Raw genomic sequence first — 18123 nt, 5'->3', positions numbered from 1 at the left:
CTTAATTTCATGTGGTCTATATTGACGTGAATATGATGGCTATCTACATGAGATAGCCATGTACTTTAATTGTTTTAAAATCTTAGAACCTGTTCATTTTTTAACAGTCTGTTTCCTCTAGAATACGAGGGATAAGTAGTTGATTAAGATACATCATTAGTCTTCAGCAAAATGAATTATAATTTGTTGTGGACAGAAAATCTATGAGGAATATCCATATTGCATTGTCTGGAAGCCATTTACAGAAACAAGTTAGAACAGAATTTCTGTGCTTTGCAAATTAAGGCAAAGCAGGAAAGTCTGATAGACTTGAGCAGGAAATAGAGGCAAACAAAATGTAATGTAGCAAATCTTAATTTTGATTAAATTGGGTAAATTAGATATTAATCTAGATTTCTACATGTGGTCAAAATTCACTTATCTGCTTGCATAACTTGTATCTGTACATCTATTAAGTCATAGTTGGAACAAAGATGACAGTTCTGCAGTTAAAATCCAGATAGAAACAGCCTTCCAAAAAAAGCTAATTGAAGTTTATGTAGTGAAATCTTAGTATTTTGTTTGACTCAAGATGAGACAGAAGCTATATCATTCATGGTCATTAAACCTGAGAGCAGACTTAAAATGCTTTGTCACTTTCTCTGACTTTTTTTTCTTTGTATTATATTGTATATAAGATATGGGTTCAATTGTTTGAGCTTTGGAAGTTTTGTCCTTGAAATGACCTTCTGCTTCTTAAAAGTTGAGACTCAAAAAGTGTTTCTTCCAGGGAAAATCTCTTTCCTAGTTTTTGTTTTAAGATGGTTAACTGTTTCATGTAAGGTGGTTTGCACTGTCCTTTTTGAAAGCAGCTAACATGTATATGCATATTTCCCTTGGCAATTAACAGATTTTATTTTGTCTAATAGTGTGTGTGACCATCTAACTTGCATTTTTAACCTTTTTCTCTCTTAATTTGTTATTCGTTGCTGGTCGTCTGATAAATATATCTCTGTGAGCCTCTAAGTCATTATGAAGTTACCCAGGTACTTTTCTGAAAAACTCAGGTTGGTCTCACGGGTCTAGCATTGGAAAAATTTTGATATTAGAAAGATTCTGCAGTTATGCTGTAGACTGAAGTCAGATAATCTGACTTCATAAATTAAGAAGATGAGGATTGTGACATCTCCAAAACCTTTTGGTGCTAAAGTGAGAATGGTCCAGAATGCTGTTTTTGAGAATTTGTGTCCAGGTGTCTGAGAAGAGAGCAGTAAAGTCTACAGAGCTATTCCAGCATCATGTCAGTGTTTAGCATTCTCCTTCCAAACTGCTCTTTGCTGCCTGTTGTTTACCTCCCATCCAAAGCCTTTCTATGTAATGTGGAGCCTCTCTGTCCCCCTGCAACTGCAATGTGTGCCTGGCAAATGTGCTTGCTCAGAAACAGGGCTGGCTTTTAGTCTAAGGAAGACTTGAGACTGTTTTCCTTGGTTCAGCTGTGATGGCAGTCATCTAGGAAGTGATAAATCCTGCTTCCAGCCCCAAAGGTGTTTAAGCCCAAGATGGGTGCCCTAATCCTGGCTTTGATGGGGGTCCTGTCAGGAATATTGCTGAAGTTGTGCTATGGTGTAGAAAGGAACAGAGGGTTCCTGGATCAGAGAAGGGCCTCAGGAGAGAGCAGAGCTGTGTCTGAGTGATGTGGTTGTCAGGCAGTAGGGATGGAGTGGCAGTGTTTTGACTTCTGTTCCAAAGGCTCTTTGTGAATTTAATGATGATGGGACAATAAGATCATGGCAAATGTAAGATTAATATGACCTTGATGCTCATTTTTTACCTATTTGTTTTGTACTTGTCAACATTTTTACAAACAAGCATAAAAACAACAACAAAAAACCAACCCTGTGGGTAGCATTTATCAAGTACTGTGCTGTACAGGGTGTTAATATATAGGATTTAAATATAAGCGTAAGGCAGCTGAGTCTGACACCTCAGATTTCAACAGAGAACATATTAGAGCTTCATCTTGCAAAGAGATGATTTGAAAAAATTAAAAGGCAATGAAACATGCAGATAACTTTTGGCTGCAGAATAGCATATATGTATATGAGATTAGGCACTTCCTGCCCTTAGGATTTGTAGTTTTGTATTACAGATTATCATTATTGCTTACACTTTTTGATGAGATTGAGAAATTTCTTTGGCTGTAGTGTAAAGCTGCCAAAATTTGTTTACCACAGACCTGAAGGCAGGCAAAATACTTCTGGAGGCAGCCTTGGGCTTTTGAGAGTTTTTTGCTGAAAGGCAGGCTCAGACTTCCCATGAGATTATTGAAGAGATAAAATGACTAAAAGCTCTTCAAAGCTAGGCCTTAGGACCCAGCATAGATTAATTCTCTGGTGGTGGTTTGTATATGTATATAAAAGAAAAAAGAAAAAAAGAAGTATTTACAAAAAATGCAATTTAAATAGAAATGTACTCAACAGGACTCATAACTTTTTAGTATCACTTATTCTTTTTATTTCGGTATAAGAACGCCTTAATGTAACTTTAATTTAGGCTTCAAAAGACAAGGAAGAAATATTTGCCCAGCTTTCAGAGGTTATTTTACTCATTTCATGCCAAATGGCTGCTACCAGTAATTCTGAGACATTCAAATTAATTTGCATAACAAGTACCTGCACAGTTATTCTAACCCTGTACTGCATGTTAACCTAGTTGCTCACTAATTATAATTCAGGGTAAAATCCTAAGTTAAAGCTGTTTTTCTCCCACTTTTTCTTTTATTACTTTTATAGTTATATTAACTCTAAAATTTGTTTAACAGATAGCAGCATGTTCTAGATAAAGCCTTCAGTCTTCGATGCTGTAGGTAGAATAGAAGCTAAGAGTTAGTTTATACTGGAAATAACAGGCAAACTGCTGGAAAAGAGCTGGGTAAGATGGTACTGAGAAGCTCAATGATACCAGCATTGGAATTGTAGGTCTGGGAGCTGAGAAACCTAGGTTCTTCATAGGCTTCCTTTCGTACTGCAGGGATGCTGCTTTACTTCATGACCCCTTGTTTGCCAGGTTGTAAAGCAGAATTATAGCATGGTCATGTATCATCAGATGTATAGCAAGGAACAATTCTGTAGAGTAGGTCTGAATTCTCTAAAAAAAATTCCAGGTATTCTAAGAAAGCAGCTTGTTCTCTGAACAATTCCTGCTGCACATCCCAATCTCTGACTGTGCTGTGCTCTGACTCGTTACCCTCTGCCTGTCACCCCCCTCAAAGGCTCTAGCCCTCTATTTATAAAAATTCTTCAAAATCTTATCCACAAGAAGTTGTATGAGGATAAAGCACTTATTGTTTTTTTAATGTTGTTAATGGCAACAAGAGATCTTGCCTGAGGGCAGAATTTCTGGATAATTTGTGATGTACAAAATGCTTGGTATAGTGTTTCTTTAGCCTTTCTCTTCTCAGAAGATACTTGCTGCACTATTTCACTTGGCGCAGGCATTAGCTTTCCTTGATTTGATGAACTGTAATTCAGTGTGCTTTTAATATGGTAATTTGGGTGTACTGTGTTACATGACGAGCATTGCAGGACTGAATTGGTATTATTAACTTTTGGAAACTATTATTTCCTGTAGTAAAATTTGAGAACTTTTTGTAAGTGTTATGGTGGCACTTTTCACGACGCATCTGCTTGCTTAGAAATGTGAGTATCCAGGTAACTGCAAGTTGACTTCCCCTAATTTCAGTAGAATTGTTTACAGGGGTAATCGTATTCCAGGAATGACAACACAGTTATGTTAAGAAAGAAGCAGTGAGACACTTTAAGAAAATGGTCCAGAGTAGAAGCAAGGCGATGCTCTAGTGTGAAAGCAAATGATAGAATTGATAAACTAAAAATTATAGTAATATTTATATATATGCATACATACATCTGTGTGAATGATGGAGCAAAATGAAGACAATTTTAAAATAGGACGGAGATTCTTACTTTAAACTGTCTGGAATTCAGTGGGAAAGAATGTTATTAATGTTCCAGATTTTCTGTGGTTATAGCAATAGTGCTGATTTGTTGTGATTTTTTTTTGAAAAGTAGTGAGGAAAATAATGTATTGTGCTGAATTCAATGACAATGGAAGAGTGAGTTTTCAGGCCTATTCTTTGGGCCTGAACAAAGTTGCATTCTCAAAGTTTTTGATGTGTATAGCTGCTACTGTATGCACTGTTTCTTTGTGAAATGATAGATCAGCTTGTATTTGATACATGAAGAAGAGATTTCCACAGGAAAAGAAATTTTTAATCTGAAGTCTTGCTGCTAGGCAATGACTAAAGCAAGAGGTAAAGTTTTATGTAACTAGCTTTGGAGGCTAAAAAAATTTGCCCAGTAATGAATCAATTTAATCTGGTTCAGTTATTCAGTAAAATCCTGTAAGAATATTATATGCATTTCTTTGAATGCATGCTGACATTTCTAAATTAGGTGCTTGCCACTTCATCGATGATACAAGCTGAAATGTTTTTTTCAGTGGATGATGGAAGATGTTTTTATCGTCGTATCACTGTTGTCATGGAAACGTGTGTATATCATTGTAAAAAAGAGTGGCATTATTGCTAGCTATTGTATGTATTTTTAGTGTGTTTTCTTCAACACTGTAGTCAGTGCTTAAGAACTGGTAAGTTGCTCTCCTGCATCACAACTGGGAACTCAATTATGGGATTAGATGGTCCAGAGAGCCCTCAGTACAAAGTTCTTTGCTATAAGGTTCCTTTCAGTGCAGAGTTATTAACAGTTTTCTTTCAAAATCCTTTGCAGTTTTTTATAAACACTACAAAATAATATTTATTCCAGCAAATTATTTTGAAATGGAAGCTTTTTGGATAAATGAGCTATATATCAATCCTTACATATTCAGTCTCTTCAAAATAATGGATATTTTCAGAATGCGCTTTGTCTTTGAATATGCTGCTAAATTCATAATAAAAGCTCTTCTGTATAGATGTCTTAAAGTGGAACAGTATGCTAGGACAAAAGCCTGACTACAGCCCTCCAGATTTAAACTGTCCTGGATACAACGTGTGTGTAACTTGTTGCCTTGTTTGAATCTTACATTGATCACAGTTCACAAAGTGAAGGAAAACTACACGAGAGTCAGGGTTCTATGAACATTAAGGGCATTCAATGTTTTGCACGATTACTGTATTTTATTTATTTTGTTATTCTACTTTCCCCAACAATAATTTATGATTTAATTTATTTGTCTTGATAAAAAAATGAAGTTAAATTTTTCATCAATGACCAAGTGCCAGAATTTTCTTTCTTTTTTAATCTTTGCATTTTAAAATGTAAGATTTTAAATAACTGTTAATGAAGAACTTAGCTTTTTATTTTATCAGCTGCCACAAGCAATTAAATGCGAGATTAAACTTACATGAGAATCATAGAAACCTGAAATTTTCTAGAACAGTAAAGTAATAAAGATTTTCAAGATGATGTATTACTTATGAGGTGATAGGTGGATGGATATAATCATAACTGAATTAAATTTGTAGAAAAGGCCCAATCTTCTCAGTTCAGGCAGTTGACTTCTAAATAATGCCACAAGAAAAATTCTTCATACCCAGTCTGTAAAGCTAAGAGAATACATGAAAGAGAATGAGTCTGTTTGTAAGCAAAATGTATCTTTTCATTGCTTGTGATGTAGTGTAATAATGTACTTATTAGATTACATTAATCACTGAAAGGAAAAGGGGAGCATCTTTAGCTGTTTAGAATGTTCTGGTGCAAAATTAAAAATATTTACCTCCAGCTTCATATCTTTTACCTACAGTTGGTGATAATTTTAGCTGTAATTCACAGCAAGGTGAAATTTCCAATTTCTCACAAAGCAATCCTGATATTTTCTTTTATGTTTGGCTAAAGTGAAATTTTTCTGAATGGAAATCTTATAGTATTTAAACCTTTCTGCATTTGAGGAATACAAAGAGAGAAGCCACATCTTCCCTTTTGAATCTCTCCTTTGCTGAATGTGATTTAGGTTTTACGGAAACCTCACACAGTAACCAAGTCAACTGTTAATTTCATTTACTATCCATCTTCTGCAGGGCGGATAACTTGGGTGTGTGCTGCTCTCCACTGGTTACAGTGACTAGCAGAGTCTGCTGCTCTGCCATTAGCTCTGGTGGATGACTACCTGTTTGGACACTTGAGTAAGGTGAAAGGGAATTTATGATGATAGGCAAGAGAGGGGAGATCTGCAACTGGGTCAGGTAGAGTAGATGAAATGGTGGCAATGCAGTTATTTTGTCTCCTGCTGCATTAACTTGTGAAGGATATTCCAAGCTTCTGATTAGTGTGAAAATTAAATTTAGAGTGGAAATGCAAAATTGTTAAGGATTTAATCTTCATTTTAACAAATGATAAAATAGAAAAGAACAATGGAAGCTGTGTATCCCATTTAGAAAAAACCATTCTTGAAGCTTAAAGGCTATTGTGCAAAAGTAGTAGGCACCTACATGAATACTGTCAGAAAAACGACACTGTGGCTTTGTTCTTTTTAGAACTCATTGTCTGAAGAAGTTTTAAACTGGTTTATTTCAGTATATTGTTACTCATCACAGCTAAGTTTACTTTTGCATGGCACAATGCATCATGGTGAATACTCCCACTTCTGATTGGGTCTGCATGATTCACTTCTCAGGATAATTAGCTGTGTGGAAAAGGGTTTATTAACTCAGGCAGTGTCATGATAGCGTAGCTACACTGCTTCTGTTTAACCAGATTAGATTAGGTATTATTCTGTGAAACTATTTGTACTGTCCGAATTTCTAAATGATCTGTCATTAGAATGCAGTTGTGCTTAAACACCATTTGTGAGCGTGTTTGTAAAATAAAATAATCTATTCTTATGATATGTAAGGCATTGAAAAACGGTTAGTTTTTCTGGGTTTCACAAATCGGTGTTCTAATATCTTATTTCTATTTGTCTTTAAAAATACCGTTACAATTCCTTGATATACCAAAACTTTGAATAAGAACATCTACTGAATGAAAATCTTTGCTTAGATGAGATATTAGCAGATTTTAAGCTACTGCTGACAAATGCAGTGTTAATGATCTAACAGATACAAGCTTGTGGTTTAGCTTTTTCTTTAAATAGAACCATTGCTTTTGCTGATGTTAATTGATATTTCATATTCAGGAGAGGCTAAATTTGGCAGTTCGGGAACCCGTGCTTTTTTTCTGTTTGTGATTGCAGTGCTGATAGCCTAACTATGAACTTCCTTGGGCAGTGCTGCTACTAACTTCCAGCCTGATAGATGAGTATTTCTAGAAATGAGCAGTAATTGAATCTCAGTGCTTACAAATTCCTTGTGTGCCTTTTGAAAAGAGACCACCAGCTGTGTTCTGTTGAATTAATTGTACTTATTTCTGTGATGTGTGCATCTGTCCAGAGAGAACAGAAAATTATGTTCTTTTCTCAGGGAAGTCTGTGGGTTGATTTTTAACTCACTGAAAGCAGGATAGTTAGAGCATTAAAACTCTGCCTCTGTTCCTATCATGTTTTCAGTCCAGAACCACAAAGGAGTGCATTCATAACACATAAATCTGTAATGCTGTGCAGATTTTGCAGCTGAATTACCTCTGTCTTTGCTTTACAATCTGTGTTCAAACACTTCATGAAGAACTCTAAATATGTTTGAGGTTGTGGTGAGGTACCTTTTTTTGGGACAAGCAGAGTTTCTGCTGTCCAGTGTAATGATAAAAATTCAGCAATGTGTGTGGATGGTGCAGATGTCAGAAGGGTTTTTTGGAATTATGCCAAGTCCAATGGTTGTCTTTGTTCAGTGATGGAACTGAGCATGGCTGCTGAATTGCTGTGTGCATCTGGCCCAAAATGGGTGGAGGTCTTTGAACGTTCTGGCTAAAATCACCCAAATGCATTTCTAAAAATACTGATGAAGGAGCAAGGAGATGGTGTTGCTCTGGACAGGTATGGGTCACAGCTGTGTGTGATCTAAACAGGATGGTTGCCCAACTATATGACTGCCTCTAGTGTGTGCTGGAGCAACCCATACTAATGAGGATTTAAGCTCCTTTATGCCTTGTTTCTAAGCTGTGAGATCAAACATGAACTGAGATGCGAGACATCCATTCAGGATGGCTGGAAGTAGAAATCTGTGCTATGCAGGATTTCCTTACAAAATTTGAATGAATTTATATTGGGTAATCCTCTGAATTACCTGTTGTGTGTATGCAGAGGCTCTGCAGATATTCTTAAAATATCTATAATTCAATTATAAAATCTCATTTTGTCACATCCTGTATGTTTACAAATATTGTGTATACACAGATCAGCAGTCCATTCCAGTGCAGTTTTCTTAAAATTCTCAGCAACTGAATTTTAAACAATCTGTGTTTTTTCATGTCAAAATGAATGATTACATACTCATTATATACGATGGAAAATGGTTCAGAAGTGTAAGTTTGGAGGTTTTGGAAAAAAATGCATATTTTGCAGTTAGTCTTTAGTAAAACAGTGTTCATAATCATTTTGAGGATTAAAGGTCATTATTGAAGTAGATCTTTGCACAGATTGGATGTATTTTTAGAGTAGTTTTTAAAATAGCTGTCAACATACACAAATTTTGCTATGCAAAATGTGCCTGTTGATTCCAGTTTATTTATTACCTCTTCTGGAAATAAATTCAACTTGTTCTTGACCTGCAGGCTGTTAGTGGAACCATAATGCACTTCTAAACTGTGCAGCTCTTAAATGATCACAACAAATTCTCCCTATCCCTAAAAGAGTCCAAGACATGGTTGGATGGGGCCCTGGGCAGGCTGATCCTGTGGGGTTGGAACTGGATGGTCTTCAAGGTCTCTTCCAACCCGGAGTATCCAAGGATTCTTTGGCACTCCTCTCTGCATTTTATCTGGATATACTTGAATTTCAGGGTTGCTGTATGGCACACTAAACGTTATCAGATAGTGTTCCATGTTTGGGGTAGAAAAACAGAAGTTAAGCAAGTTTCTGAATCATGTAGCCTCTAAATACATCTATTATCTGTTGAGTGCAATACTGAATAACTTGTTTGTATACTTAGTATGTATACTGTAGTATTTTTCCCTTACTCCTTTTTTTGCATAATATTGTATTTTTCTTTATTATGATGATTTGCAGCAGTTGCTTTGCAATCCCTGTATTATGGAAGTTATGTGGAACACAGCATGTTTGAATGCCCAGTTATACCTGACATAGGTAATGCAAAAAATGGGGAAAAAATGAAATTCTGTGAAATCAATTCAGGCTCATGTTAATGAGAAAGTACATCTTTATTATGAAGAATCCATTACAGGAAAATCATTATTAATATACAATAAATTATGCTATGTTCAGTTACTGAAAAAAACCCAAATACATTGTAAGCATGCTAAAAATCTGAACAGGCTCCCATCAATCCAAAACCCAAAAAACTTGGTCATTTTGACTGTGTTTATGTTCCATACAGAAAATAGAAAAAGATTTTCCCATATTCAGCAACTTTTGCAGCTACTGATAGCTCTTCTCTACTCTTAACTATTTTTTCAGAGTCTTCACATACGTAATTTATTAAATGTAGGAATGAAAGAGAAATTAATGGTGGTGGAAGAATACTGTATTTAAAACAGTATCACAGAAGCTTTGCTGCTACACTTCTGACTTTTTGTAGGTCTTAACACGTGGTGCTTGAAGTCATGCACGAGTCCGTTGCTTAGGAATATATCTTCTGCTGTGATAATTTTCAGAAATGACCTGTTACTGTGCATACCCGACTTGTAAGACTACATCTCCATGATGATGATGAAATGTTCTGGGCTCCAAAAGCTGTCATATTAAATTACGGGTGATCTTCACCTAAGCAAACCAGGCTTTCAGGTTTCAACCTGAGCATCATCAATGCCAGTTGAAACGTGGACTTTATGAGCTTATATTTGAAATAACAGGATGAAAAATCTTGAAGCTTTCCATAATATTAATCCATAATGAATACTACATTTTGATTATTATCGACTGAAAGCATGAAAGCAGTTTGTGCCTTTTTTCTTAACATTCTGCCTCGCCCCCCAGGAATATGTGTTTTTAAATAAGATCCTAGGGGGCATTGTGTTTGGGCTCAAGTACTCAATATTCTTTGAAGAGGTTTTCCAAGAGCACACATTGCTTATATCTTTGCCTGATTGCAACACCCTGTAGTGGTGAATCACTCTGCTAGATGAAGTTCAAAATCATGACCTGTATAAAATGAGAAGTATACATGCTACCATTTAGAAAGAAAATAATAAAATTCTGGTTACTCTGACTGGTCCTGTAATATGTACTTATGTGTTTTACAGATGCAAGCACTGTGACACCATATCCACTGGAGTAAGAATGTATTTCATGTTAGCCAGACTTCATACTGGGCAAGGTTGGTTTTGAGATCATGACAATTTTAATGGTGAATGAACTTGCATGGTTGTGTAAATACATAGCCATGTATGTTTGTAAGTATGCAGATGTGTTGAATTCTGTGCATAGACAGATATAAAACTTCAGCTAACTTCATTGATTTCAGGCATGCTGTAGAGTCTGAACCATTTCCTGAAACTGAACCTTTTCAGAGTTTCATGTTTTCTCCACATATTAATTAGTAATATGGAAAAAGTTTAAGAAATTGTTTATGCTTGATGGAAGACGACTATTTCCTGGTTAATATACTAGCTGCCACATCTACTGGAAAATGAGAAAGAATAGTGTATTTTTTTAATTGGACCGACAAAATAAAACTTTGTGATGACTAGTTATGGAGTCTGCATGCCTTGAATCTTAGAACTGCACAGTTTTCCGATAGAATCACTGTTTCCCTTTTAAGCCTGTTAATTTTGCTAAATTGCTTATGTTATGAATTAATTGAATCACAGTATTTTAATTGTGTTCATAGTCATTTTATAAATAGTTGACAGGGATAGGTCATTTAATTATATTTTATCTGTAAGAAAGCATTAGCTGTGCTGCAACTGATAGCTAGCAAGGCCATCTGCAATGCCTTTCAGTTCACTCACACTGAATTGTTCAGATAAAGACTGTCAAGTGCTGCCTAAATAAGGAAGGAGCCTTGGTAAAGTTAAGTGCAGTGGAGGACACAAATGAAGCATTGATTCCAGGCATGCTGTAGAGTCTGAGCTGTTTCCTGCAATTCTGATCCTTTTTAGAGTTTTCATATTTGTTTTCTCTAAGTATTAAAATGCGAGTATCTGTCACTCAGGAATTCACAGAGGACGAAAATGAGAATGGAGAAGAAGAAGAAAGGGTGAGTTAAACCCAATAGCTTTGAGAAATAATTTTTTTTTTCTTGTTACTCTTTTAGGACAAGAAACCTGGAATGATTACCTTTCTTTTATAGGTCTTCCTCAAGCCTGTTATTGAGGACAGAAACATGGAGCTGGCCCGAAAATGCAGTGAAATAATAAGTGATGTAAGTGACAATGATAGTTTGCATCCTTATATTTGCATTTCTCTTTTCAGTGGTTTTATTTTTACCACATATATACATTTATAGTCCATATTTACTCAGAAAAGTGCCGTACAGCATGTGCCCATCCGAGGCTCATATATAAAGCACAAATAATAGAAAAGCACAGCACACATGATACCTTGAATTATTATTAACTGTGGAAGGACGAGGTTTTTGGAGCACTTAAGCTGTGTGAAACATAGGCATAGGAAGAAGTTTCAAAAGTTGGGTCTCATGCAGAGGATGACTCCCATGAGAACGCTTTGGCTGATCTCACCAGTAAAATGCAGTATTTCTGCCAATTGCTGCTCAATCCTATGAAGTTTAGTTGGTTAAAATAGAACTGGGTGCTGTACTTACATAGTTGTAAAGAGAGAAGGTAAAAGTCAAACAGATGAAATTCGGTTATTGTCTAGTTTTTGGTGATAGAAGCTCAAATCTGCATAACATATTGACTTGCAGTTATGGGAAAAACCCACTGAAATGATAGGGTAAGGTGAGTCTGAAAAGTAGCTTCTCTCCTTCATATGAACTGCAATTGGAATTAGTGTTCTATACAGCATGTTGAGGATAGTGGCAACTGAGAAAACATCAGTGGAGAGAGTCTTTCACAACTGTTCTCCAAGTGAAACTGAAATTGGGGACTGGTTCATGATGTGTTATAATATTACCACAGCACATGTTGCATTGATACAAGGTTCAGGATGTTATTCTTCACGGTTAATGATTTTTTGAGTATAGGGTGTAAAGAATCTATGTTTTAAATGGTGAGAGGATAAATAGGGAAAACGGTACCTTGGGGATGTAGGTTTTACAGTGCTGGCTCAGAAGTGTGACTTGACAAATAAAAGCTTTCTCTTTGTACACGGACCATCTAGTAGTATTTTAATTTTCACAAGAAGATTGCTGAAAATTAGAAAGATCCTTAAAAGAAGCTACCATGGTGGCTCCTCTGTAATCTCAAGCTATTTTAGGAAGTGTTACAGATTACTACTATTTTTACTGATGGCTGTCTACAAGTTTTCTGTGGGAAATGAACAGCATCTGACATAATAAAACATGGGAAAGCCAAATAAAAATGGAGATGGAATACCAGTCTGACCCAAAATGTGTTGCTTCTGTGCAGTTTATTTTTCTAAACATGGTTGCTGTTCTTCAAGGCAAAAACTCCTTGAAAAATGTTGAAGAAATATTTGTTTTCATTGAAAGAAATGACTACTGTACTGTGTACCCATTAGTAGCAATGTTGGTGGTGACTTAGACACTACATTTAGCAGTTAATTGTATTTTCTCTAAATTTCTGCTGGGTCTTGGGAGCTAAAGCGAGTAATTAAGTTAAGCCCGGTTCCTGTAACCTGTAACAGTGTAGAGATGTGGTCTTTTGCTGAAAGCTTGTCTTGCATTTAGCCTGCAAATGCTTTCGATTTTCATTGAGATATGTGAAACATAATGGCAATGTGTCATTAATGCTTTCAAGACTGTAGTAATAAGTAATGGTCCAGAACAAATTTAATTTCAAATATGTTATTTGTTTAAAAAATGACACTCATTTTGGGGGCTTTATTCAGCCTTTGCTGAAGTCAGTAGGTGTGTTCTGATTGGCTTGGATGGAATGTTTGTATGCTTAGGGAATGAACTGAAATTTCTTATGACCAGTAATGTTCTGTAGTAGGTTCTTTGCCTTGCACACTTCACTGAGGAGCCCAATCAGCTGCAAGGGATTTACATTTTGACACAATAATGTTCTAAACTTTTAATATATCTTCATGCTTTTTTTTTGCATGAATCTTTGGTTAAACTGCTGTGTGAATGTATTGTTGATGAATATCTGTTCATTTTAGCTGCACAGTGTTTTTTTTTGGGGGGGGGGAGTTGTGGTTTTGCCCCAAGGTGACTTTGTGACAGCAGCCCTTGTCCTTGTGGACCACAGGACAGGGTGGTTATCCTCGTCAAGTCTGATAGCCTGCCAACACAGCTCCTCCATGAGAGCACAGTAACAGGAGCACTTGTGCCTCAAGATACTGTGATTGCATTACACTCACCATGCATTCTTTTCAGGCTGACTTTTATTTGGCAATATGATTTTAAAAAATGCTTGTGATGGCATTCCTGAGTGCATGTGCAACTGTCAGGCTTGAACTGTATGCGGGGGGAAGCTGGGAAGTGTTTCTGTGCTCCTGTTCTTCTGGAAATCCCCATCTTCATTTGAGGTTGGCAGATATTTGTTCTGTGACTCTGATACCCCCTGAATTGTTCCTCCCTAAAGCCATTTCATTTAATCTTCCTCTATTATGCAATTTTATTTCATCGATGCTTTCAAAACTGTCATGTATATTCGATCTAAATAAATTACCTTCCATTCCAGGCCTTCTCTTTTCCTTACTGGAACTCAGCCTATCCATTTGCTTGTATTATTTATATTTTAGTATCCTGTCATCTCTTCTTTGGTCTGAATATGTAGTGTAATATTGTGAATGCTTTTTGGTAGAGGCAGATACTGTCTCTTCTGAAGATTCTGCTGTATTTTAGGCCTGTGTGGTACCAGTGCTTTTTGTCACCTAGAGCAAAAATAGTATCACCATCTATCCATCCTTGTATGGGGGGCTTTCCTTCAGAATACATGAAGGAAGAGCTAAAAAGACCTAGAGTCAAGTGTAGTGGTAGTGTCTTTCCTCAGGTATCAGTAGGCTTGGGACAACCTAATTCAGGCTAGAGCTATTCTTCTGTGCTCACCATTAGTAGTAAAAGCCTCTAGCTCAGGAGTACTTTGAGGTCCAAATTCCTTTTGACTGGTAGAATACTATGGGGCAATAATATTGTATGCTTGTCCTCATGCTTTTCTCTAGTTTTCTGTGGCCACAGAAAGTGGATTTAGATCTGTGACACAGTTCTTGCACTGTCATGAAAGATTATAAACTAAGAAATGAAGGATTGGACAGGGAAATGATAGTGAGAAAAAGTTCTTTTTTTAATCCAGACTAAGAGCTAGATGAGGAAGTTCAGGCCTTTTTGTGACTCTTCTAAGCCTAATGGGATCCTTGAGAGATGACCAGTTCTACAGTGGATCTTGGCATGTTGGTCAACATTGCCATTCATATCATAAGTGGTGTTAAAATATGAAGAACAGTTTTTCATATATAAATGAGAAAAATATGTACCCTTGAATACAAAAGAAAGGTAACTGCTTTGGTTAGTCTTGGATTAGGCTGATAACACTTGATTTTTTTCTTATTGGAGCAAGCCATGGACAAGATGAATTTTCCTGGTGAGCCAGGAAGCTTCAGCCTAGAGATTGGATGACCTTTTGATAAAGTTTGTTTTTAGTCAAATAACATCCATTGAGGAAAACAGACAAGTCAGTTTGAAGCTTATCCTTCTAGTGATTGTCTAGGAATTTTAATCCAGTGTTACTGGATAGCTGTGTTGCTGATCACAGTAGTTTTATGATGCATCAGGGAGGAAAAATGGCTTGGAGAGAGCTATTAAAAACTGAGGCTTTAGTGAGATACTGGCATTCGAAAGTATATCAAAAGGGCAGTGGTGGCTGTAGGCCATCATTTGCAATTTTTTCATATCATCTGTTCTTTTTCTAAGGTTTACTAGACCTACTCAACCTAACAGAGTATTGTGGTGAATGGTTAGTCACTTAAAGGCAAAATTTCCTATTCAATATTTTAGGTGTTTGATTTTGTAACCCCAAACTTTTTAAAAGAATATTGATTTCTCTGTATATTTCTTCCAGCAATTGATTGTTATGTCATAGTCAACTGCTTCAGTGTCCCAATTACTTCATTTAAACTAAATAGACATAAGTATACATCATGACTGTTATACTTATCTCATTTTGTCTTCCATTGCCTGATTCTAAGTGATGTAAACACTTCTGTAAAAGAATGAGCTGTGCTGAATTAAAACTGGACACAGATTTTGTTGTATGTCCTCTCTAAATGGCTCATTTGAACCTGTGTGGATTACCATAACAAATATGAGTAATAACGGAGTGACATTATTACTACTTTCTTTCTTTTGATTATTTTGTAAGGATTTCTATGGCAGAATGGTTTTGATTATGTCTTCTAGTCCCCTTCCTCCCAATTAAAAGATACCTTAGGAGGCTTTCATGCTTGATTTTTGAATGTAATTATTACTCTAATTAAAATGGATGCAATTACAGTTAGCTCTCAGTTATCCGCGTGTGATTTATCTAAGTTGTGAGCAGCATGGTTCTCCATCTCCTCTGCCACAGCCCCAGTTTTACAGGCATCCTACTGGGAATTCCATCAAACCTAACCAGTAGACAGCTCTATAGATAATCCTATAGTCTTCCTCAACCATATTGCTGTGAATAGCCATAATTCTTCAAGGGAGCTTTTTAAGCCATTCATGTGAACCTTCACACCTCATATCATGCACAGCCTTAAAAGCACGTGCATGCATGCACATAGGATGGCTGTATAGGCACCTGCTCATCCTTATCATGACACTGCAGTTTTTGTGCATTACTCTGTATGCATCTCTATGCTTCTAGGTAACCACAGAGGTTACATGAACTGTTGGATCAATGTGGCCCTGAGTGAAATGATGACATACAGTAATTTTACACCCTTTATTTTCCAAACATTTTTTAACTTAGGATACACTGTAGTTCATAAAGGGGAATTATATGCTTCAGTAAAGAGATGTAAATTCATTCAGTAGTCCAAATATGGATGAGCTCACTGTAACCAAAATTATTTCCTATCTGGTAATTATGTGGTCAACAGTCTGAAAGGAATTTGGCATTATATAATTCATTTTATGGAGGACAAAAAGCTTAATCAAAAAGTTCAAGAGCTGATTCTGTGTAAACTACCATTATTCCTCATGAAATTTCCAAGTCACTTTATAGGAATGTAGATTAGAACTTGTGATACCCATTAAGAATGCACAGAAGGAGGAAATTAATACCACATATTTTGGTAATGATCACGTTGCTTTGTCTGCTGCTTGTCAGCAAGCTGGGAGTGCATAAATGCATGGTGCTGTTGTGTAGAATGTGAAAATGCAGTTAGAGAAATGGTAGCAGATAGTAACAGGGAAAGCTTAATCCTAAATAATTCAACTTGCCCTGAATTAAACTATACTATACAAAAATAAAGACATCTCAGTAAAATCACTTAAGGCTACTTATTGGGAGTACCTTTCCAAGTAAGGACTACACAAAGAAGTTGTCTGCCTTAAGAATGTGTTTATTAAATCTTGTATTCAATGTATTTCTTCATAGTTTGTATGTAGTAAAGATCCCCTGCACATTCACTGTCTGTAGATGTTGCATTCTTCAGTCTCACTAGTAAAAACCAGCTCTGATGTGACTTCATCAACAGATTGATGTTTCAGATAACATCAACAGGTTGGTTGTTTCAGATAACTGTATATTGCAGCTGCACCTATTGTCTGGTAGGAAAAAAAGAAGGGACTTTGGGGTGTCTTTTAAAAAATAAGCTCTTTTTTGTAAAATACACTGTAGTGTTTTGCACCCAAAATGCTTTTAGTCGTGTATGTACATAACTTAGGAGATGGGTTGATATAAAATTTTTCTTGGCTTTTTAAGAGACTCTGATATTACCTGCATGTCACAACCATAGGGGTGCTTTGTGGGCAGTGTTTTGGCAATGGACTTGTACATTTTTTCCTTTAACTCTTGGATTTATGAAGAAATGTTTGATTATACTATCTAGATTCTGGGCTTGCAAGATCTGTGTTGGAAACCAGTCCTAACAATTTTATCTGTGAGGTCAAAGAGAAAAGTCTTGATTAATCTCTCTTTTCTTTAGAAGAGCAGAACATCTATGGGCAGCGGAAAAATTGTGCTGTACGTATAGAGAAAAATAATGTATCATCTTTAATATTAAAGAGTTCTATGACTTTTATATTCCTGATTCTGTATGAGAACTGGATATTTCCCTCTGTGGCCTAAGAATTTTGCAAGCCATTGAGCACATTATTATTATAAGTAAATAAAATACAACTAGCCATTGTATATTTTTCAGTTTTTATGAACAACTGATCTTCTCTTCTTTTTATAGGTACACTACAAAGAAGAATTTGAAAAATCTAAGGGCAAATGCATATTTGTACCTGACACCCCTCAGCTAAAACATGTGAAAAGTGTTGGTGATTTTATTTCTGAGGTAAGACCAAAAAGAGTTCTTTGCTTCTTATTCTTTGTGAAAAACATTGTGAATTGAAGATTATATTTATGAGCAGGGGAAGGATGGTTTATTTTAAACAATAATTCTGCTTAAAGTTGATGTGATTTCAAACACTATAATTAGTGTATAATGTATACTCACATATACTTAAATAACCCTTTTATTCCAGGATTCTAAAATATTTTTTATTAACAACGAGACATTCTGTGCCATTTTGTGGGTCAACTGAGGAATAGCAGAAGGATTTCTTGTTAGTTATTCTGCATTGACGAGCTTTGCTAACTACACTTGTGCACAAACAGCCTGTCAAAGAAGGAGAGAGAGAGCTGTTACTGAGTTACTACACCTGCTCTTCAATAAGGGAATTGGAACAAGGATCAGGTGAAGGCCATCCACAGGTCACCTATCAGTTTACTTGCAAGTGAG

General features: G+C 36.1%; 1 protein-coding gene across 3 annotated transcripts in view; it reads left to right on the top strand.

Moving 5' to 3' along the window:
- The window catches only part of NEBL (nebulette), a 246448-nt gene that overhangs the window by 146008 nt on the left and 82317 nt on the right, over nucleotides 1-18123 (top strand). The window contains exons 3-6 of one of the 3 annotated variants that reach the window (XM_090142924.1): nucleotides 10347-10420; nucleotides 11230-11302; nucleotides 11396-11467; nucleotides 17572-17676. The exons of the other annotated variants lie outside the window; for them this stretch is intronic. Coding sequence (XP_089999050.1) covers nucleotides 11237-11302; nucleotides 11396-11467; nucleotides 17572-17676 — 243 coding nt within the window. The 5' untranslated portion in view covers nucleotides 10347-10420; nucleotides 11230-11236. The remainder of the gene's footprint in view (nucleotides 1-10346; nucleotides 10421-11229; nucleotides 11303-11395; nucleotides 11468-17571; nucleotides 17677-18123) is intronic. 3 annotated transcript variants of the gene reach the window in all.

This window comes from Phasianus colchicus, chromosome 6 (assembly GCF_987193195.1).
Source record: "Phasianus colchicus chromosome 6, bPhaCol1.hap1.1, whole genome shotgun sequence".
Classification (NCBI taxonomy): Eukaryota; Metazoa; Chordata; class Aves; order Galliformes; family Phasianidae; genus Phasianus; species Phasianus colchicus.
Note: the sequence above shows the minus strand (reverse complement) of the source record. Positions and strands in the feature narration are given on the sequence as shown.